At 40.8% G+C, this 18,389-nt stretch overlaps 1 protein-coding gene across 1 annotated transcript in view; it reads right to left on the minus strand.

Annotated features, from left to right (window-relative positions):
* SETX (senataxin) overlaps positions 1-18,389 on the minus strand; it is an 84,636-nt gene that overhangs the window by 30,676 nt on the left and 35,571 nt on the right. The window contains exons 10-14 of the mRNA XM_040225733.1: positions 14,166-18,314; positions 9,428-9,527; positions 5,619-5,792; positions 3,374-3,606; positions 1,959-2,126 (exon numbers count right to left, since the gene is read on the minus strand). Coding sequence (XP_040081667.1) covers positions 1,959-2,126; positions 3,374-3,606; positions 5,619-5,792; positions 9,428-9,527; positions 14,166-18,314 — 4,824 coding nt within the window. The remainder of the gene's footprint in view (positions 1-1,958; positions 2,127-3,373; positions 3,607-5,618; positions 5,793-9,427; positions 9,528-14,165; positions 18,315-18,389) is intronic.

Genomic DNA, 18,389 nt, shown 5'->3' on the forward strand with positions numbered 1-18,389 from the left:
GAGTGCAGCACTTTCATAGCATCATCTTTCAGGATTTGAAATAGCTCAACTGGAATTCCGTCACCTCCACTAGCTTTGTTCATAGAGATGCTTCCTAAGGCCCACTTGGACTTCACATTCCAGGATGTCTGGCTCTAGGTGAGTGATCATACCATGATTATCTGGGTTGTGAAGATCTTTTTTGTACAGTTCTTCTGTGTATTCTTGCTACCTCTTCTTAATATCTTCTGCTTCTGTTAGGTCCATACCATTTCTGTCCTTTATCAAGCCCATCTTTGCATGAAATGTTCCCTTGGTATCTCTTGAATTTTCTTGAAGAGATCTCTAGTCTTTCCCATTCTGTTCTTTTATTTCTTTGCATTGATCACTGAGGAAGGCTTTCATATCTCTCCTTGCTATTCTTTGGAACTCTGCATTCAGATGCTTACCTTTCCTTTTCGCCTTTGCTTTTCACTTCTCTTCTTTTCACAGCTATTTGTAAGGCCTCCCCAGACAGCCATTTTGCTTTTTTGCATTTCTTTTCAATTGGGATGGTCTCGAACCCTGTCTCCTGTACCTCTGTCCATAGTTCATCAGGCACTCTATCAGTTCTAGTCCCTTAGATCTGTTTCTCACTTCCACTGTATAATCATACTACTGCTGCTGCTAAGTCACTTCAGTTGTGTCCGACTCTGTGTGACCCCATGGACCGCAGCCTACCAGGCTCCCCCGTCCCTGGGATTCTCCAAGCAAGAGTACTGGAGTGGGGTGCCATTGCCTTCTCTGGTATAATCATAAGGGATTTGATTTAGGTCATACCTGAATGGTCTAGTGATTTTCCCTACTTTCTTCAATTTAAGTCTGAATTTGGCAATAAGGAGTTCATGATCTGAGCCACAGTCAGCTCCCGGTCTTGTTTCTGCTGACTCTATTATAGAGCTTCTCCATCTTTTGCTGCAAAGAATATAAGCAATCTGATTTTGGTGTTGACCATCTGGTGATGTCCATGTGTAGAGTTTTCTCTTGTGTTGTTGGAAGAGGGTGTTTGCTATGACCAGTGCGTTCTCTTGGCAAAACTCTATTAGCCTTTGCCCTGCTTCATTCCATATTCCAAAGCCAAATTTGCCTGTTACCCTAGGTGTTTCTTTACTTTTGCATTCCAGTCCCCTATAATGAAAAGGACATCTTTTTGGGGGTGTTAGTTCTAAAAGGTCTTGTAGGTCTTCATAGAACCATTCAACTTTAGCTTCTTCAGCATTACTGGTTGGGGCACAGACTTGGATTACTGTGATATTCAATGGTTTGCCTTGGAAACGAACAGAGATCATGCTGTCATTTTTGAGACTACACCCAAGCACTACATTTCAGACTCTTGTTGACCATGATGGCTACTCCATTTCTTCTAAGGGATTCCTGCCCACAGTAGTAGATATAATGGTGACCTGAGTTAAATTCACCCATTCCAATCCAGTTTAGTTTGCTGATTCCTAGAATGTCAACGTTCACTCTTGCATCTTACACTGATACTAAAATTACTGTGAACAGCTCCACTCCAATACAAAATAAAAAGTTTAAAAAAAAATTACTCTGGCATAAAATTTTATCGTTAACTTTTCTGAGCCTTACCTTATTATCCACTGATTTTATTCAATACCCAATCCAACCAAAATGCAGCCCAGGGATAGATACATCCAGGATGGTCTCCTGGTATCAGCTATGACCACTAACAAAGCCAGAAGACCACCACTCTAGCCCTCAGGAGTGATTGCACACAAGATAATATTTTCTGCCTTTTTATTTCTTATAGCCTTCTCCATCTCTGCTACCCCTTTATCTGGTACAGTTCCACACAGTATCAAAAGATACACAAAAGTGAAGGGGGAAAAGGCACTTTAGCACTTATTCACACATTAGTTAACTCTAGTGACATGAAATGATATATTCAATTAAGAATGCTGCTGCCCTCACACACACTTTACCTCAGTCAGCAGGCGGTACAGGATGCCAACAATGGTTTTTGATTTTCCTGTTCCAGGTGGTCCATGAATCAGACAGATCTTGGCAACTGATGGGGAGTGTTTTACCATGGCATATGCAGTTTCTATTGCTTTCTTCTGGTCTTCATTGAAATCTTTTAAGTAGGCAACCTATATGAAAGACATTAGTGAGAATGACTTTTTCTTCCTGTGGTGGCCCAGGAAAGCAAGACAGTGGAAAAATTTGTGTGAACTGCTCCTGTCCTTCATCAGACAGAAGCTTTAGGATCAGGCAAGACTCCAAAATGACCTTTAATCTAAGAAGCACATTCACTACTGTAAAGAGTCACTTATCAGTGTCTACAGGCTTCAGTCCATCTATAAATAAAACAATATTTTTGTGATTCTTATGAAGATCACAAACTGTTTTGTACTCTTTTTATTTATTCTCTGATTCTTCCCATTTTCTGATCTTCCTGGTGGCTCAGACGGTAAAGTGTTTGCCTGCAATGTGGGAGACCCAGGTTCCATTCCTGAGTCAGGAAGATCCCCTGGAGAAGGAAATGATAATCCACTCCAGCACTCTTGCCTGGAAAATCCCATGGACAGAGGAGCCTGATAGGCTATAGTCCATGGGGTCGCAAAGAGTTGGGCATGACTGAGCAACTTCACTTTCGCTTTCTTCCCATTTTAGTCGATTCTCTCCCTTGACAGTAAAACCATTCCAAGACTTTCTTTCCTAACACAAGTGACGAGAGTGGGAAGAGCACGGATCTTGGCTCAGCTCTGCGTCTACACCTCAGTTTCACTCTCAAGCTGTGTCTCCAAACTTACCTCTCTGGACTTCAGCCTGCACCAATTTTTATATAAATCCCTTTACAGGATCCCTTAGAAGGTGAGAATTGACTGAGAAAACACACATGGAAGCCCGAACACAAGGAAGGGATTCAAATAACATTTCTTTCCCTTCACCTGTCTCTGTGTTAACTTCCTGGAACTTATACACAATTTTATAATGAGACATATCCGTTCACACAATACAATAACTTAGTCTTCAAACTGGCAACAGTACCAAAAGCTCCACTGGTCATTCAAATACAAAATTCTTTCCATTAAACCTATTCCTACTTACTTCTGCATTTTAACCACCTAAAAAGTTAAGTAGGATGGTCACCTAACATTTTAATGTTGTTCTTCAAGTGTGTTTTCAGTTCCTTATTGCACTCTACCTTCTTCCTGAGGTAAGCTGACTAACACAAAGACATACTTTACAGCATTAAAGACGACTAGGCACTAAACATGTCACTGGGCATACACTGTGACTAGTAAGTCTTTGCTGTGGACAAAAGGAACATGATGCTTTAACGTCATGACGTGAAATGTTCTGACTTTCCCTGTATCAAATGGTCATCACTCACAATTCTCTCAGATGTTGTAGTTAGTAAATCTTTTGTACAGAAGTCCATGGGGTTTGGATTCAGAATGGCTCTGGCCAGTTGGTTCCGACCACTCAGCAAAGACATGGCTTTCAACTTCCTTTGTGTAGTCACCAGAGAGCTGATTACAAAGCATTTCACGAGTTCATTTAAATTGACTGGTAAATTATCTTGAGTCTGGATGGAAACCGAACACTCAGATTTCCCATTATGCACTGTTACCAAGACAGAGAAAAAGCAATCTCGGTTACCAGTGAATGCAAGGTGTCCAGTTAAAAAGGTTATTCAGAACAAAGTGTTTTATAACATGTTTTCTGCACATCATTCAAATAATTTACTCAGTGAAGGTAAATTACTATTTATCTACTGAATGGCTCCTACAAACCAGGCAACATTCCTATCCTCGGGAGGCTTATTTTTTAGGAGGAGGAGGCAGGTAATCAAATAAACATGCCAGGTGATGGTAAGTAGTATGAAGAATGCAGAGGAGGGGGATGAGGGAAGTGAAGAGGGATGTAAGGGGGTGTTATGCAGACAAGAGAGTCAGGGAAGACCTTCCTGGTAAGATGACATTTGGGCATGGTCTTAATACAATGAAGCCATGCTGATAACTGAAAAACTATGTTACAGGCAGAGAATCAGCAACCACAAAGGCAGCAGGGTGCCTGGATTACTGAGGAACAGAGAAAAGGCTGGTGTGCCGGGAGGAAGCGAGCTTAAAGCCTGAGAGCGCACTGGTGGCTACTCTTCACAGGGCTCTGCAGTAATGACTCTGAGTCAGGTCAAGGGCTACAGGACAGCTCTGTGTAGAGAAGGGAACTGCCCTAATGCCCACATTAAAAGAATCACTTATGGCGAATGAAGAATGCACTACAATGGGAAAAGCAAAAAGACCACTTAATCCAGGTGAATCCAGGTGAAAGTGAATGGTCCTGTGGGCCAGAATGGAGTGGGAGAGGTGGGGCCAGGATGGAGGATACACTGCAAAGGATGGGCCAGTAACAGGACTTCCTGATGAATTGGTTGGAGCCTGTGAGGGAGAGAAAGCCTCAAGCATGACTGCGGTTTGGGGCTGAGTAACTGGGAGAATGGATGTACTGCATGCTATGATGGGAAAAGCTGAAGCAAAGCACATCAGGCAGTAGTTCAAGTCTTTCTTTTTAGAGTAGATTTTAAATGTCTAATAATCTCCAAATGGAGACAGCAGAGTATCAGATACATGAAGAGCTCAGGGAAGGCCGCCACCTTTGAAACAGAACTCTGGAAATGTAGCCACCTGTCAGAGTCAAAAGCACATATCCCCACAGCTCCTCTTCTACAAGCATCCTACATGAAAAGCTGAGCTGTGCTCACAGGAGAGTAAACACAGGACACCAGTTACAACGCGGCACACTGCTGAACTCCAACAGCTTTGCTGCTGTTTATAAGATATAACGCAAAAAGGTGAAGGAATAATGAAATCATATTCTCTTCACATAAGAGACTAAAAAAAGCAGCAATGTCAAAAGGGCAGCTTGGCATATATAAAGAATGCGGACTTCGCAGTCAAATAAAATTAGATTTTAATTCTGAACCTACCATTTAATATTAAGGGTGACCTTGGATAAGTTATTCCACATCCCGACCTCTGATATCCCAATAAGCAGGGAATAGCTAATTCTGCTTTGCAGGGCTCTGGGAAAAGACAGTCAACGTGCACAGGAAGGACAGGGCACACTGTGTGGCACACAGTTGGTACTCTTTAAATTCAAGCTAACATTATTTCTGTTATGCTCCCTTAGGGAGAGAAGCCCCCACAACACAATGGAGGAGAGTGACAGAAACAGTAAAACCCTCAAAGGTGCCTTACAGTTAGTTACATCTTTGGTCTGCTCATTAATCATTAGCCAGAAAACCAAAGCTGGAATGTGATTAAACAAACAGATGGCTTGCAAATTATCTGTTTTATAACAAACACTGATAGAGGAAGGAATTTACTAGAAGGAGAAGACATTACAAAAGAAAGCTTTTAAATCTGAAGTCTAAGGCAAGAAATACTGGGCCTTTTCCAGCAGAGTCTAGAAAATCTAACAGAGGTCTCGGAAAGGTAAATCATCAACCTCACAAACACAAGTCTGATAAATGTACACCAGCTAAATGTAGGGCAAATACATGGCTGGTAAAGCCTAAAGAAATGAGAAGACAAGTTTCTGACAGACGTCTCTACACAGTCTCACGAGGTACTCACTGACTGAAGTACGGCGGAATTTATGAACATAGCCACAGTAATATTCACAGGCATCCTCCAGGTGACTCCACTCTAAATCTTTCTTCTCCTCATTGAGTCTTTCAGGAACCAAAAACACCACATCATTTTCCCTTGGATGAAGCTGTTTAGCTAGTTCACTTTCCTCAAGATAAACTGTAAAACAGTAAGAAGTCAGCATTTATTCTAACAGAATAAATTTATGTAAGATTAACTAAAGGGATATTATGAAAGCCAGTGGGCATTTTCAAATATTGATCACAGAGTATTATAAAGTTTTTCTTAAAAATTTACTGCTACAACACCAAAATAGATGAAGTCATAACATTCAAAAGGAGTTAATAAATTTCCTTTCCTTGAAACTTACCTTAGTTTTTAATCAAAAAATTCTCACTTTTGTGCTCTACTTTCAAAATCCCCAGAGAAAACCTGGAAACAAATCCAAGTGCATAGAAGCATTTTGAGCCTACTGGTGGCATTTCAAACAAGGGGAAAGGACAGCAGTAAAATAAATGGGGCTGGGAAAACAGCAAGCTCTAATTAAAAAGTTTAGTCCCCCCCAAAAAAAAAAAAAAGTTTAGTCCCAACTTTGCCAATTCTCAACAAACTTCAACATTTTTTTTCCTCTAAAACTTACACAGGAATGCAAAAGGACAAGAATAGCCAATGTACTCATAAGGCAAAACAAGCTAAGAGTACTTGTTTACTAAAACTTTTTCTAAAGCTTAACTCATCAACCAACGTGACATGGGCACTAAGGTAGGCAAATGATCCAACAGAGAAAGACATCCAGAAAATATCAGTGCGTTAAACAGCCACGAGATTTATGGCAAACATGGCACTACAGACCATGAAGAAAGGCCAGTCTTCTCAAGTAACAGTAGTGGGATAATTACATCTCCATTAGGGAAAAACAATGAAACATGGCCCCTACATCTTACTCATGCACAAAATCAATTCCAGGTTGACAAAACAGTGAAGCCTCTAGAAAAGGGATTGGTAAACTTTCTGTAAAGAGCCAGATTTTTCTTTGCAGGCCACATATGGAATCTGCTGCATATTCATTATCACCATCTTTTTTTCAAAACCTTTAAAAAATATATAAAAACCTTACTCTAGGGCAATATAAAAACAGGATATAGGGTAGATGTGCAAGCTGTTGTTTGCTGGCACCAGTTCTAGATGTTAAGATAATATATTTATGACCTGCAGCAGGGAAAGGTTTCTTCAATGAGTCATAGAGCATTCCATAAAAAAATACACAAATGTATTTATGTTAAAAATAAATTCTAAACAAGAATTTTAAAGACATCTCTACGCGAGTCATAATGCAAGCCAATGTGGGAGAATGGTTTATATCCAAATTTAAAGGACTTGCTACAAATCAGTAAGAAAAAGACAACAGAAAATGAACAAGTCTTTTGGCTTCCCCAAAGAGGTTACTTAAGCATCTACCAAATATATGAAAAGGGGCTCAAGTTCATTATGGCAAAATAAAACCACATATGGCCATCAGTATGCACACTGTAACAGGTTAAATTAATAGCACAATTGATACAAATGTGTCGCTATAAACATGGAACAAGGTGACTTCCATACACTGGTGGGGGTGCATAATTTCTGTATAAACTGGCTTGGCATTATCTACTTCAGTTGAACTCATACAACTCATCTCAGGAGACAAGAATACAAAAATGCCTTCACATGACACTAGACACACATGCCTGACCACAGCAGCAGTATCCATAACATGCTGTGCGTGAAGAGTTACTAACATAGCAGGCCTGAGGCTTCTGTCCTTAGGAAGCCTACACGTTGCCCCCCCATTGGCATCTGAGAACTTGCATTTCCAGACAGTTCTCATTCACTGATGACAATGGTGCACTGCATCTAACCTGTTGGCCAAATTCTTTCTCTGTGGTGTATGTCAAACACCCACTTTGCTTCGGGAAAGTGATGAATCTGGAAGGGGCAGAGGGTGCTGCAGGCACTGAGTCCCTCAGCTTCCCTGGTAGGTAACACGTCACATGTACTGTCACACCTCACTGGCGGGACAATTAAGTGCCTGTTGTGTGACTCCACTGGGCAAGGACTCTTGAAGGTTGCTCCTGGTCTGCTTTAGACTTCACCCATGTGCTTAGTCCCCTTTGCTAATTTTGTTTTGTATCCTTTCACAATAAGAAGTCACAGCCATGCTGTGAATATAATTCCTGTGAGTTGTCCTAGTCAATCTCTGAACCTGGGGTTGGGCTTGTGAACTCCTGATACACAGACCAAAACTGATGGAAAAAAAATGCCCATTAATGGAAATTCCCTGGTGGTCCAGTGGTTAGGACAAGCCACATGGCTTGACCAAAAAATAAAATAACAATCTCCATCAATGATAAAACTGTGATGTAGTTACACACTGAAATACCACCACAGGAATGAAAACAAATACTGAAGATACATACAAAATCGATGAGTTACACATGTTAAATGAAAGAAGTCAGAAACAAGAGAAAAGACTGTGATTTTATCATATAATCAAGATAAATGGCAGATAAATCAGTTACCTAAATATTAAAAAGAAATATAAAATTACTACAAGAAAATATGAAACTATTTAATTTCTAAAACCAAAATTTGAACAGTAAAGTTTATGAACGTAAGAAGATAAAAACTGCCTCAAAAACCAAATGTGAAACTGAATGCAAATAATGAAACTAAAAAAAAGTTACAGCAAATGCACACAAATAAGAAGAAAACAAACTTCCTAACAGAAAAATGACAAATGGTATGCAGAGACAATTATGTGACCGTTTCCTACCCCCAAGAATGTAAAAGACCACTAAAGACTTGGGGACAAAATATATAACCTCAAATGAGATACAGTTCCATGTAAAACTGGGGAAAAGTTTAAACTAGCAAATGAGGAGAGATATATTCTTATGTTCTTACGTTAGACGTGATAACGGAATTCTTTTTGGTAGACAGAGGCAATATGAATCAAAAGTCTTTTTTTTTTAAATTTTACTTTATTTTACTTTACAATACTGTATTGGCTTTGCCATACATCAACATGAATCCGCCACGGGTGTACAAGTGTTCCCAATCCTGAACCCCTCTCCCACCTCCCTCCCCATACCATCTCTCTGGGTCATCCCAGTGCACCAGCCCCAAGCATCCTGTATCCTGCATCGAACCTAGACTGGCGATTAAAAATGCATACACTGTGATCCAGGCAAAAGGATTTATTCAGTGCAATAGTGAAAAACCATAAACAATATACATATCTAACTAGAAACTGGTTAAACAGAACTATGGAACATGCTAACAATAATTACAATACTGAAAAGACATTTACAACAGATTAAGTGAAAATAAGTCAAATGTAAGCTTCGTGAAGGCAGAATTTTATGTTATAAAAATTATGTTATAATTATTTTATGTTATAATTTTATGTTTATTTCATCCCAGCTACATATCTGGCATCTAGAATCACACACTATCAGGCAATACACAGTCAATAAATATTTGCTGAGGTAAGTAAATAAAAAAAGCCACAAAATAGGTAAAATAACCCTACCCCCTCACCACCTCCCCACACTTCACACACAGATGAGGAGCAAGTCTAGCAGTAATATATGCACTACTAATTATCCTCATTAAGTAAGACTTTAAACATTCTACATAAGATTCAAATTAGGAAACCTATATCCCAGAAAATACAAACAATTATCCTGTTCCCTCAAAAGAAATCTCTCCAATTATTACATGACACAGCACAGGCTACTTAAAAAAGAACTTACCCACAAACTCCCAGTATTTTTTATAATCACCAGGAAATTTTCGTAAATGCAACTGATGGAATTTCTCTTTGTTTGGAGAGCTGATCCATTCCTGTGCTACCTTAGCAAAGCAAACAAAGCAAATTAAGAAAGCAAAAACATCTGAAAAATTTTCCAAAGTAAGCAACAACAAAATCCAGAACCTAGAAATCCCAGGTAAAAATTAACTTGGGACTTCTGGTTTCCAGCTTGGCATGTATGGAACTTAAAAATCACCAGTCCATCCTCATAAGTATAAAGAGACAAAAAGGTGGATACAGACAATCAAGACTTATCAGAGCAGAAACCCTTAAGCAGAAACCTCCATGCCAGGAAGAAAACCTGAACTGGATTTGGCAAACTGCTGGAGGCTCAGTATAGACGACTCTGAATGCTTAAAAACCCTAGGGCGACCCAGTCATAAGGGACATCCCACTCTACTGAGCTTCCCATCTAGGAGTTCTAATAGGCCCCCACAGTAAATGTAGGAGAAAATTCCCTGTGTCCTTTGGTGGGGGAGGGGGAGTGGATATAGCAGTGTTGAGGGTTAGGAATTTTAGAACCATTTTAAAATACATCAGAGTATTCTGACCTTTTAAAAAATATTTTTCACTGGAGGATAATTGCTTTACAATGTTGTGGTGATTTCTGCCCACCTGAATCACCTATTAAATATATATCCCCTCCTCCTTCAGCCTCCCTCCCACCTCCATTCTAACCCGCTTAACATGGCTTTGATCTATACAAAAACTGTTTTAGCAGAGCCAAACTTGCTGGATGACAATAACAAATAGAAAACAGTAGCCATGTACAGTCAACATGCTGAAGCTAAAGCTCCAATACTCTGGCCACCTGATGTGAAGAGCTGACTCACCAGAAAAGACCCTGAAGCTGGGAAAGACTGAGGGCAAGAGGAGAAGCGGGTGACAAGAGGATGAGATGGTTGGATGGCATCACTGATTCAATGGACATGAATCTGAACAATCTCTGAGAGATAGTGAAGGACAGGGAAGCCTGGCATGCTATTATGGGGTTGCAATGAGTTGGACGTGACTGCATGACTGAGCGACTGAACAACAAATCCTTTCATCATCAACATTAACAGCTCTTTTTATGTGAACCTGTGGCAGACAACATTATTGGCTTCTTCATGGATCACAGCCTTGTCGTGGTGAAGGAGCTTATGTAACTAAATGAAGCCATTAGACATGCTGTGCAGGGCCACCCAAGAGAGACAGAGCTGAGTCAAGAGTTCTGACAAACCATGGTCCACTGGAGAAGGACATGGCAACATACTCCAGTATTCTTGCCTGGAGAACCCCATGGACAGTTCAGTAGCTCAGTAGTGTCCGACTCTTTGTGACCCCATGCACCAAAGCACACCAGGCCTCCCTGGTCCATCACCAACTCCCGAAATTTACCCAAACTCATGTCCATTGAGTCGGTGATGCCATCTAACCATCTCATCCTCTGCCATCCCCTTCTCCTCCTGCCTTCAATCTTTCCCTACGTCAGGGTCTTTTCAAATAAGTCAGCTCTTCCCATCAGGTGGCCAAAATATTGGAATTTCAGCGTCAGCATCAGTCCTTCCAATGAACACCCAGGACTGATTTCCATGTGAAAAGACAAAAAAATATGATAAGTGAAGATGAGCTCCCCAGGCTGGAAGGTGTCCAATGTGCTACTGGGGAAGAGCAAAGGGCAATTACTAATAGCTCCAGAAAGAAGAGGCTAGGTCAAAGTGGAAGCAATGCTCAGCTGTGGATGTGTCTAGTGGTGAAAGTCAAGTCTGATGCTGTCAAGAGCAATACTGCATAGGAACCTGGAATGTTAGGGCCATGAATCAAGGTAAACTGGACGTGGTCAAGCATGAGACGGCAAGAGTGAACATCAATATCTTAGGAATCAGTGAACTAAAATGAATGGGAGAATTTAATTCGGATGACCATTTTATCTACTACTGTGGGCAAGAATCCCTAAGAAGAAATGGAATAGCCCTCACAGTCAACAAGAGAGTCTGAAATGCAATACTTGGGTGCAATCTCAAAAATGACAAAATGATCTCAGTTTATCTCCAAGGCAAACCATTCAACATCACAGTAATTCAAGTCTATGACCCAAGCACTGACGTCAAAGAAGCTGACCAGTTCTATGAAGACCTTGAACACCTTCTAGAAATAACAAGAATGAAAGATGTCCTTTTCATTACAGGGGATTGGAATGCAAAAGCAGGAAGTTCAGAGATACCCAGAATAACAGGCAAGTTTGGCCTTGGAGTACAAAATGAAGCAGGGCAAGGATAACACGGTTTTGTCAAGAGAACATACTGGTCACAGCAAACACCCTTTTCCAACAACACAAGAGACAACTCTACACATGGATGTAGACATTTCACGAGATGGTCAACATGAAATCAGACTGATTATGTTCTTTGTAGCCAAAGATGGAGAAGCTCTATACAGTCAGTAAAAACAAGACCTGGAGCTGACTGTGGCTCAGATCATGAGCTTCTTATTGCAAAATTCAAGCTTAAATTGAAGCAAGTAGGAAACCACTAGGCCATTTAGGTATGACCTAAATCAAATCCCTTATCATTACACAGTGGTGATAATGAATAGACTCAAGGAATTAGATCTGGTAGACTGAATGCCTGAAAAAACTATGGACAAAGGTTCGTAACACTGTACAGGAGGCAATGACCAAAACCATCCAAAGAAAGAGAAATGCAAGAACGCAAGACGGTTGTCTGAGAACGCTTTACAAGTAGCTAAGAAGAGAAGCAAAAGGCAAGGGAGAAAGGGAAAGACATACTCAACTGAATTCAGAGTTCCAGAGAATCACAAGGAGAGATAAGGCCTTCTTAAATGAACAATGCAAAACAAAACAACAGAGTGGGAAAGGCTAGAGATCTCGTCAAGAAAATTGGAGATGCCAAGGGAACATTTCATGCAAACACAGGGCCAGTAAAGGACAGAAACAGCAAGGACCTAACAGAAGCAGAAGAGATTAAGACGACGGGGGAAAGATTAACATGAATCAGCCACAGGTATACCTATGTATATAAAACTCTTGGAGGAAATTATAAAACTCTTGGAGAAACACTCTTTGACATACATCACAACAAGATCCTCTTTGACCCACCTCCAAGAGTAATGAAAATAAAAACAAAAATGAGTGGGACCTGGGTTAAACTTAAAAAGTTTCGCATAGCCAAGGAAACTATAAACAAAATGAAGAAGCAAACCCTCAGAGTGGGAGAAAATAACTGCAAATGAAACAACTGACAAAGGATTAATCTCCAAAATATACAAGCAGTTCACGCAGCTCAATAGCACAAAAACAACCCTATCAGTGGGAGAAAAGACCTAAACAGACATTTCTCCAAAGAAGACATACAGGTGACTAATAAACACATCAAAATATGCTCACCATTGCTTGTTATTAGAGAAATGCAAACCAAAACTACAATGAGGTATAACCTCACACTGGTCAGAATGGCCATTATCAAAAAATCTACAAATAATAAATGCTGGAGAGGGTGGGGAGAAAAGGGAACCCTCTTGCACTGTTGGGTGGGAATGTAAATTGATACAGCCGCTATGGAAAACAGTATGGAGATTCCTTAAAGAACTAGGAATAAAACTTTCACATTACCCAACAATCCCACTACTGGGCATATACACTGAGGAAACCATAATTGAAAAAGACCCATGTACCCCATGGTTCATTGCAGCACTATTTACAATAGCCAGGACATGGAAGCAACCTAGATGAACATTGACAGATGAATGAGTAAAGAAGTTATGGTACATGTACAATGGAATATTACTCAGCCATAAAAAGGAATGCATCTGACTCAGTTCTAATCAGGTGGATGAATGTGGAGCCTGGAATAGAGTGAAGTAAGTCAGAAAAACAAAGATTGACTATTAATGCATACATATGGAATCTAGAAAAATGGTACTGATGAACCTATCTGCAGGGCAGTAATGGAGACACAAACATAAAGAGAGTTGTGGACACAGTCACATGACCACATGTAAGCGAGCCAGGGGGTACTGAAGCATACACACTGCCACATGTAGGAGAGCCAGGGGGGACTGAAGCATACACACATGTAAGAGAGCCAGGGGGGACTGAAGCATACACATGGCCACATGTAAGAGAGCCAGGGGGGACTGAAACATACACATGACCACATGTAAGAGAGCCAGGGGGGACTGAAGCATACACATGGCCACATGTAAGAGAGCCAGGGGGAATTCGCTGTGCGACTCAGGGAGCTCAGCCCAGTGCTCTGTGACACCTAGAGGGGTGGGATGGGGTGAGCAGTTCAAGAGGGAGGGGACATATGTATACTTATGGCAGATTCATGTTGATGTGTGGCAGAAACTAACACAATATTGTAAATTATCCTCCAATTAAAAAAATTTTTTAACATAATTAAATGCATAACTATCTTCTCTGAGAAGTCTTCCATTTCCTTTGCACTGAAAAACATTTCCTCCTTTGCCACCCATGGACTGTGTCTGTTAAGTTCCAGAAGGGCAGAGATTAGGAAAGTACTGGTATTTCCTCTGTATGACCAGCATCGAGAACAGTGTCTGGCACAATGTCTGTTCAACACGACATTTACAAGTTATATTTTAGCTCTTCTCCTAGCATGGCAAAGAAAGGCAATTTCAAAATCTGGATGTATACGATTAAAACACATACTTACTGTTTCAAAAGTATTCAGTACCATCAAAGGGAAAAACACATTAAAATAATCTCCACAGTCTTGAAACCTGATAGGCACCCGTCTTGCGATGGACTGACACAGACTCGATGGGGGCCCACACTGATCAAAGTTCACAAACATCTCGTATCTCCATTTCAAGACCTCTTTTACAAAGGTATCAGAGATGGACTGTGACGATGTGAGAATGTTTACTGGAGAGGAAATCAAAAAAGATCTGCTTTCCCCAAATGGAACTCTCAAAACTTGCCTGTTGGAGTTATTTGGAGTCTGAGCAGGGAAAACACTGCACAGACCTTTCACTTCAGCCACTGGCTTCAGAGACACCATAGGGGGTGGCTGTGGTCCTCTCAGAACAGACTGTGCCCCAGTTGACTTATTTTTCAGAGATGATGGGAGGGATGTGCTACTTTCCAAAGACTTGGAGAGACCAGCAATCCGTGAAGTACTGCTTGAACTAAAAACCTTGGTCGTGGGTCTCGAACGTTTTGATGCAGACAGAGGCAAGCCAGGTTTACGAAATACATCTTCATCTGTGGCTTTAGTCTTTGAGTGTTTTGAGCAGTATTCACCCGGGTTTTTCAGAGTTTCAACACAATCTTTGTACTTACATTTTGTGCTACTCAAAGATTCCAACTGAGGCTGCCTCACACACTCTTCCTCTCCCTGCACTGTATCTTTTCCATGAATGACTTCAATGAGTTTATCATTCTCTCTCTCGATTTGTGAACATAAATCCATGTCTTCAGGGTCACGCTGTGTTAAGAATATATCCTCCTCCTCTATGTCACTGCTGAACTCAGGCTCTCCCTCTTTCAAAGTCGCCACCTCTAAATGATGAACTGCTAGGTCACCTCTGCCTAACAGGTCCTCTGAGGTAGGACCGACGACTTCAGTCGCTGCTACTCTTCCATTCACCACGACAGGATCACACTGGTTTGCTTCCACAGGCTCTGTTTCAGAAGACTGACACGTTAGTGACTGTTTTCCCTTATTGTTAGCAGTCACCTCGGCTCCTCCGTGATGACTGTAATCCGACTTACTTGATTCTGGCACAGCAGAGCTCTGTGCAGCACGTGGCCCTGCTCGTGTCTTATCTGTACTTCGACAATCAAAACGTCCTTGTCTGTTGTGCTGTGATTTGGATCTCATCTGCCTATGCAACTGAAGGTCTTGACTCGTCAGCAGTTTCTTATTATTTCTGACAGAGAGCGTCTGAGGAGAAATTAATTTCGTCTTTTTCCGGGTATCCACTACTCCAACAGTTCTGCCATGGTCACGTAGCTGACCTAGACACTCTAAAGATGGCTGGGACAATTCAAACGCCCTACGAGGAGCCTTTTTCAGGCCAAGTTTCTCAACCGTTGAAGTTGGTTCGGGACACTGGCGAAATTTCTTTGGCGGCACAATAGCAGGAGTTGTTCTACAGCTTATGTAATGGGAACTTTTACTCTGTCCTTTCTTGGTATCTGAATGGGATTTCTTAGAAGCTTTAACCACTTGAACTTTCCTGACAGGTCTGGAATACGTGCGAGGCTTTGGAAGAGACTTCTTTGGGGAAACCGCAGCGTTTCTCTGAACACTTGAACTGGGAACTGTAGATCTTGGGTCTACACCTTTAGAATCATTTTTACTCAGATTTCCCTTGTTAGGAATACCAGACTGGTCCTCATTTTTGACAGAAGATGAAGGCGGCCTTAGAGGATCTTCAGCTACAGGTTTTTCATACCGTCTTCTCTTGGGTTTTTTTACTTCAATTTCACAAAATTCCTCAACAGAAGTACTACTACTACGTGGTTTTGTGCGCTCTTCAAAGTTCTCTGCTACTTTTTTAATGACCTCTTCAGATACATAATCTGTCTCATAACCCAAATCATTTGCAGTATCACCCACATGAGTCGAGCCTGGATTTTTCTCATTCTCTTGAGCTGAATTCTCGTCTGGTTTCTGATCATGCCAAACTGAAAACACTTCACACGGAGTCTCAAACTCAAAAAACTGAGAATCAGATTCCTCAAACTGCAAAAGGGACATTGGATTTTCTTCCTTTATTAATACCTTCTGTTCCACATTTGTGTTAGCTATTGAAGTATGTTGCTCTGGACATTCTTTCTCAATGCATGCTTTGATCTCTTTTGTTTGTTTCTTCAAACCCAGGATTCTTTCCCCCTCCTCCTCATCATCGGAATCTGAAATAATAATAACCTGTCCACGGCAGGTTTCCCTGATATTTTGGTTTGCTGTGAAACATCTTTTCTCATCTTTTACTTTTCTTTGTATTTGGGATAAACTTTTTTGAGTTGAATCTGATGGGAACTTAGTAACACTGGCTTGAGCTATTAAAGATAATTTGTGGAGGTCTCTATCTACCTGAGAATCTGTTAAGGTGTCAGACTGGGGACTGCTGCTAAGGTCCTGTTCTCTTAAATTAGAAGAAAACTGATCAGTGCTCCTACTGATTTTCCTATCTCTCAATTCATGTCCAGTCACAGGCTCTTTAAAGGGAGATGCTTTTGTCATGAACGTATTGGTCCTTTCTGTGAGTGAGACCAAATCTTTGGTATCAACATGACATTCCTGTATTTGACAACTGTTTTCAGGGGTAGAGAAAATATCTAACTTTTCTTTCTTTACTTCTTTCTTCCTCAGCAATAAACAGCTTTGAGATTTTTGTTCTCCATTTTTATCATCCAGAATACCATTAGGGACTAAAGAAGGATTGCATATGTTTCCACCTCCTTTCTGACCTCCTATATCTTTCTTTGAATAGAAACTCTCAATGCTAGATACAGTCAGGTTTTCCTCTAAACTGATACTTCTCCTTCGTTGCTTTTTTATTACATGTGACAACTTAGCAGAGACTCCATCTTTACGTGTCTTAGATTTTGCTTTTGAGCTTTTGCCAAGACCATCACCCTTTAAAGAGAAGTCCTCATTGGAGGCAGACACTTTTTCCATAGAATCCGTGCTAGAAACAGTCAATAAGCGCCTTGATATTATTATTCCTCTGTCAAATACTTTTTCTGAACCATTTCTTAAAGTACCATTCTGTGGGGTACATGAGGAATTCTCTTTTACAGAGTTATATTTCCCTGTACTTATTTTAACTTGATTTTGAACTCTTTCACAGGCAAGGTTTTTACTACTCAGCTTCAAACATGACTCAGCTGAGAGGTGACCTTCTAGTTTCAAATCTTTTATATAATATGGCTCTTTACTCTCTTCTATGGCATTATTTGCTTTGCTCAAAACACTCTCTTGCACTTGATATGCATCAGCTTTCATTGGTTCTTTAGAAGATGTTGGGCTGGAATTTTCCAGACAATGCACATCTTTTTCAGATTTCTTCCCTATTTGTTCACTTTCTTCTTTAAAAGATGCAGGAGGCGTCTTACATGCAGGATTCAGATCCACAGAAGTGCTACACTGAGGTACTTTGAATTTTATGTTCCTAATAATTTGCTTTAAACAAGTTTGTAGTTCATGGGTTTCCTGACTAGTCAACTGCCAACCTAAAGATAAATTCCCTCGCAGGAATAAGTTGAGTTTATCCCGGAATCGTTTACAGAGAGTCTGCTGCCCAAGCTGATAGCCTTCTTTCAGGAGACTTCTAATCAGCTGCACACAAGCCAGCTGCACAGAGTTGGAGGGCATTGAATGCAATGACAGGGATGATATCATTGCTGTGCCTTTGGAACAGTTTCCAGATGACTTCTCGGAACTCCGTGCAAACGCTGTGGTCGGTAGCTTGGCACACTTCACCACAGCCTCCACCCACTGCTGGGAACTAACCCACAGCAAATGTAGACATTTTTTATTTCTATGCAGTTCAATCACGGACACCAAAATCAGAAGGAAAAACTCAGTGACTTTGTCACACACAGCGTCTGTCTGGTTGAGAACATCTTTGACTTCAGAGTACAGATGGTGAATAACCTCCACTATGTAAGCCACACCCAGATCCTTCAGGTCCATGAGGGATTGCACGAAAGGGATGAACCACAGAAATGTGCTGTTATGAACACGCATGTCCTGACCAATATCTGACTGGAGCACGTTAGCTAATGTTTCCATTTCTTCATACATGTTAGGACAATAATCGGGGCAAATGGCTGATCTCCACCCCGAATCCTAAAATGAAAGAGATACAGACATTCAGATAAACAAGCATCATTCATGGTTGCCTGACACACAGCTGTAAATAAG

Source organism: Oryx dammah, unplaced genomic scaffold (genome assembly GCF_014754425.2).
Source record: "Oryx dammah isolate SB20612 unplaced genomic scaffold, SCBI_Odam_1.1 HiC_scaffold_25, whole genome shotgun sequence".
Classification (NCBI taxonomy): Eukaryota; Metazoa; Chordata; class Mammalia; order Artiodactyla; family Bovidae; genus Oryx; species Oryx dammah.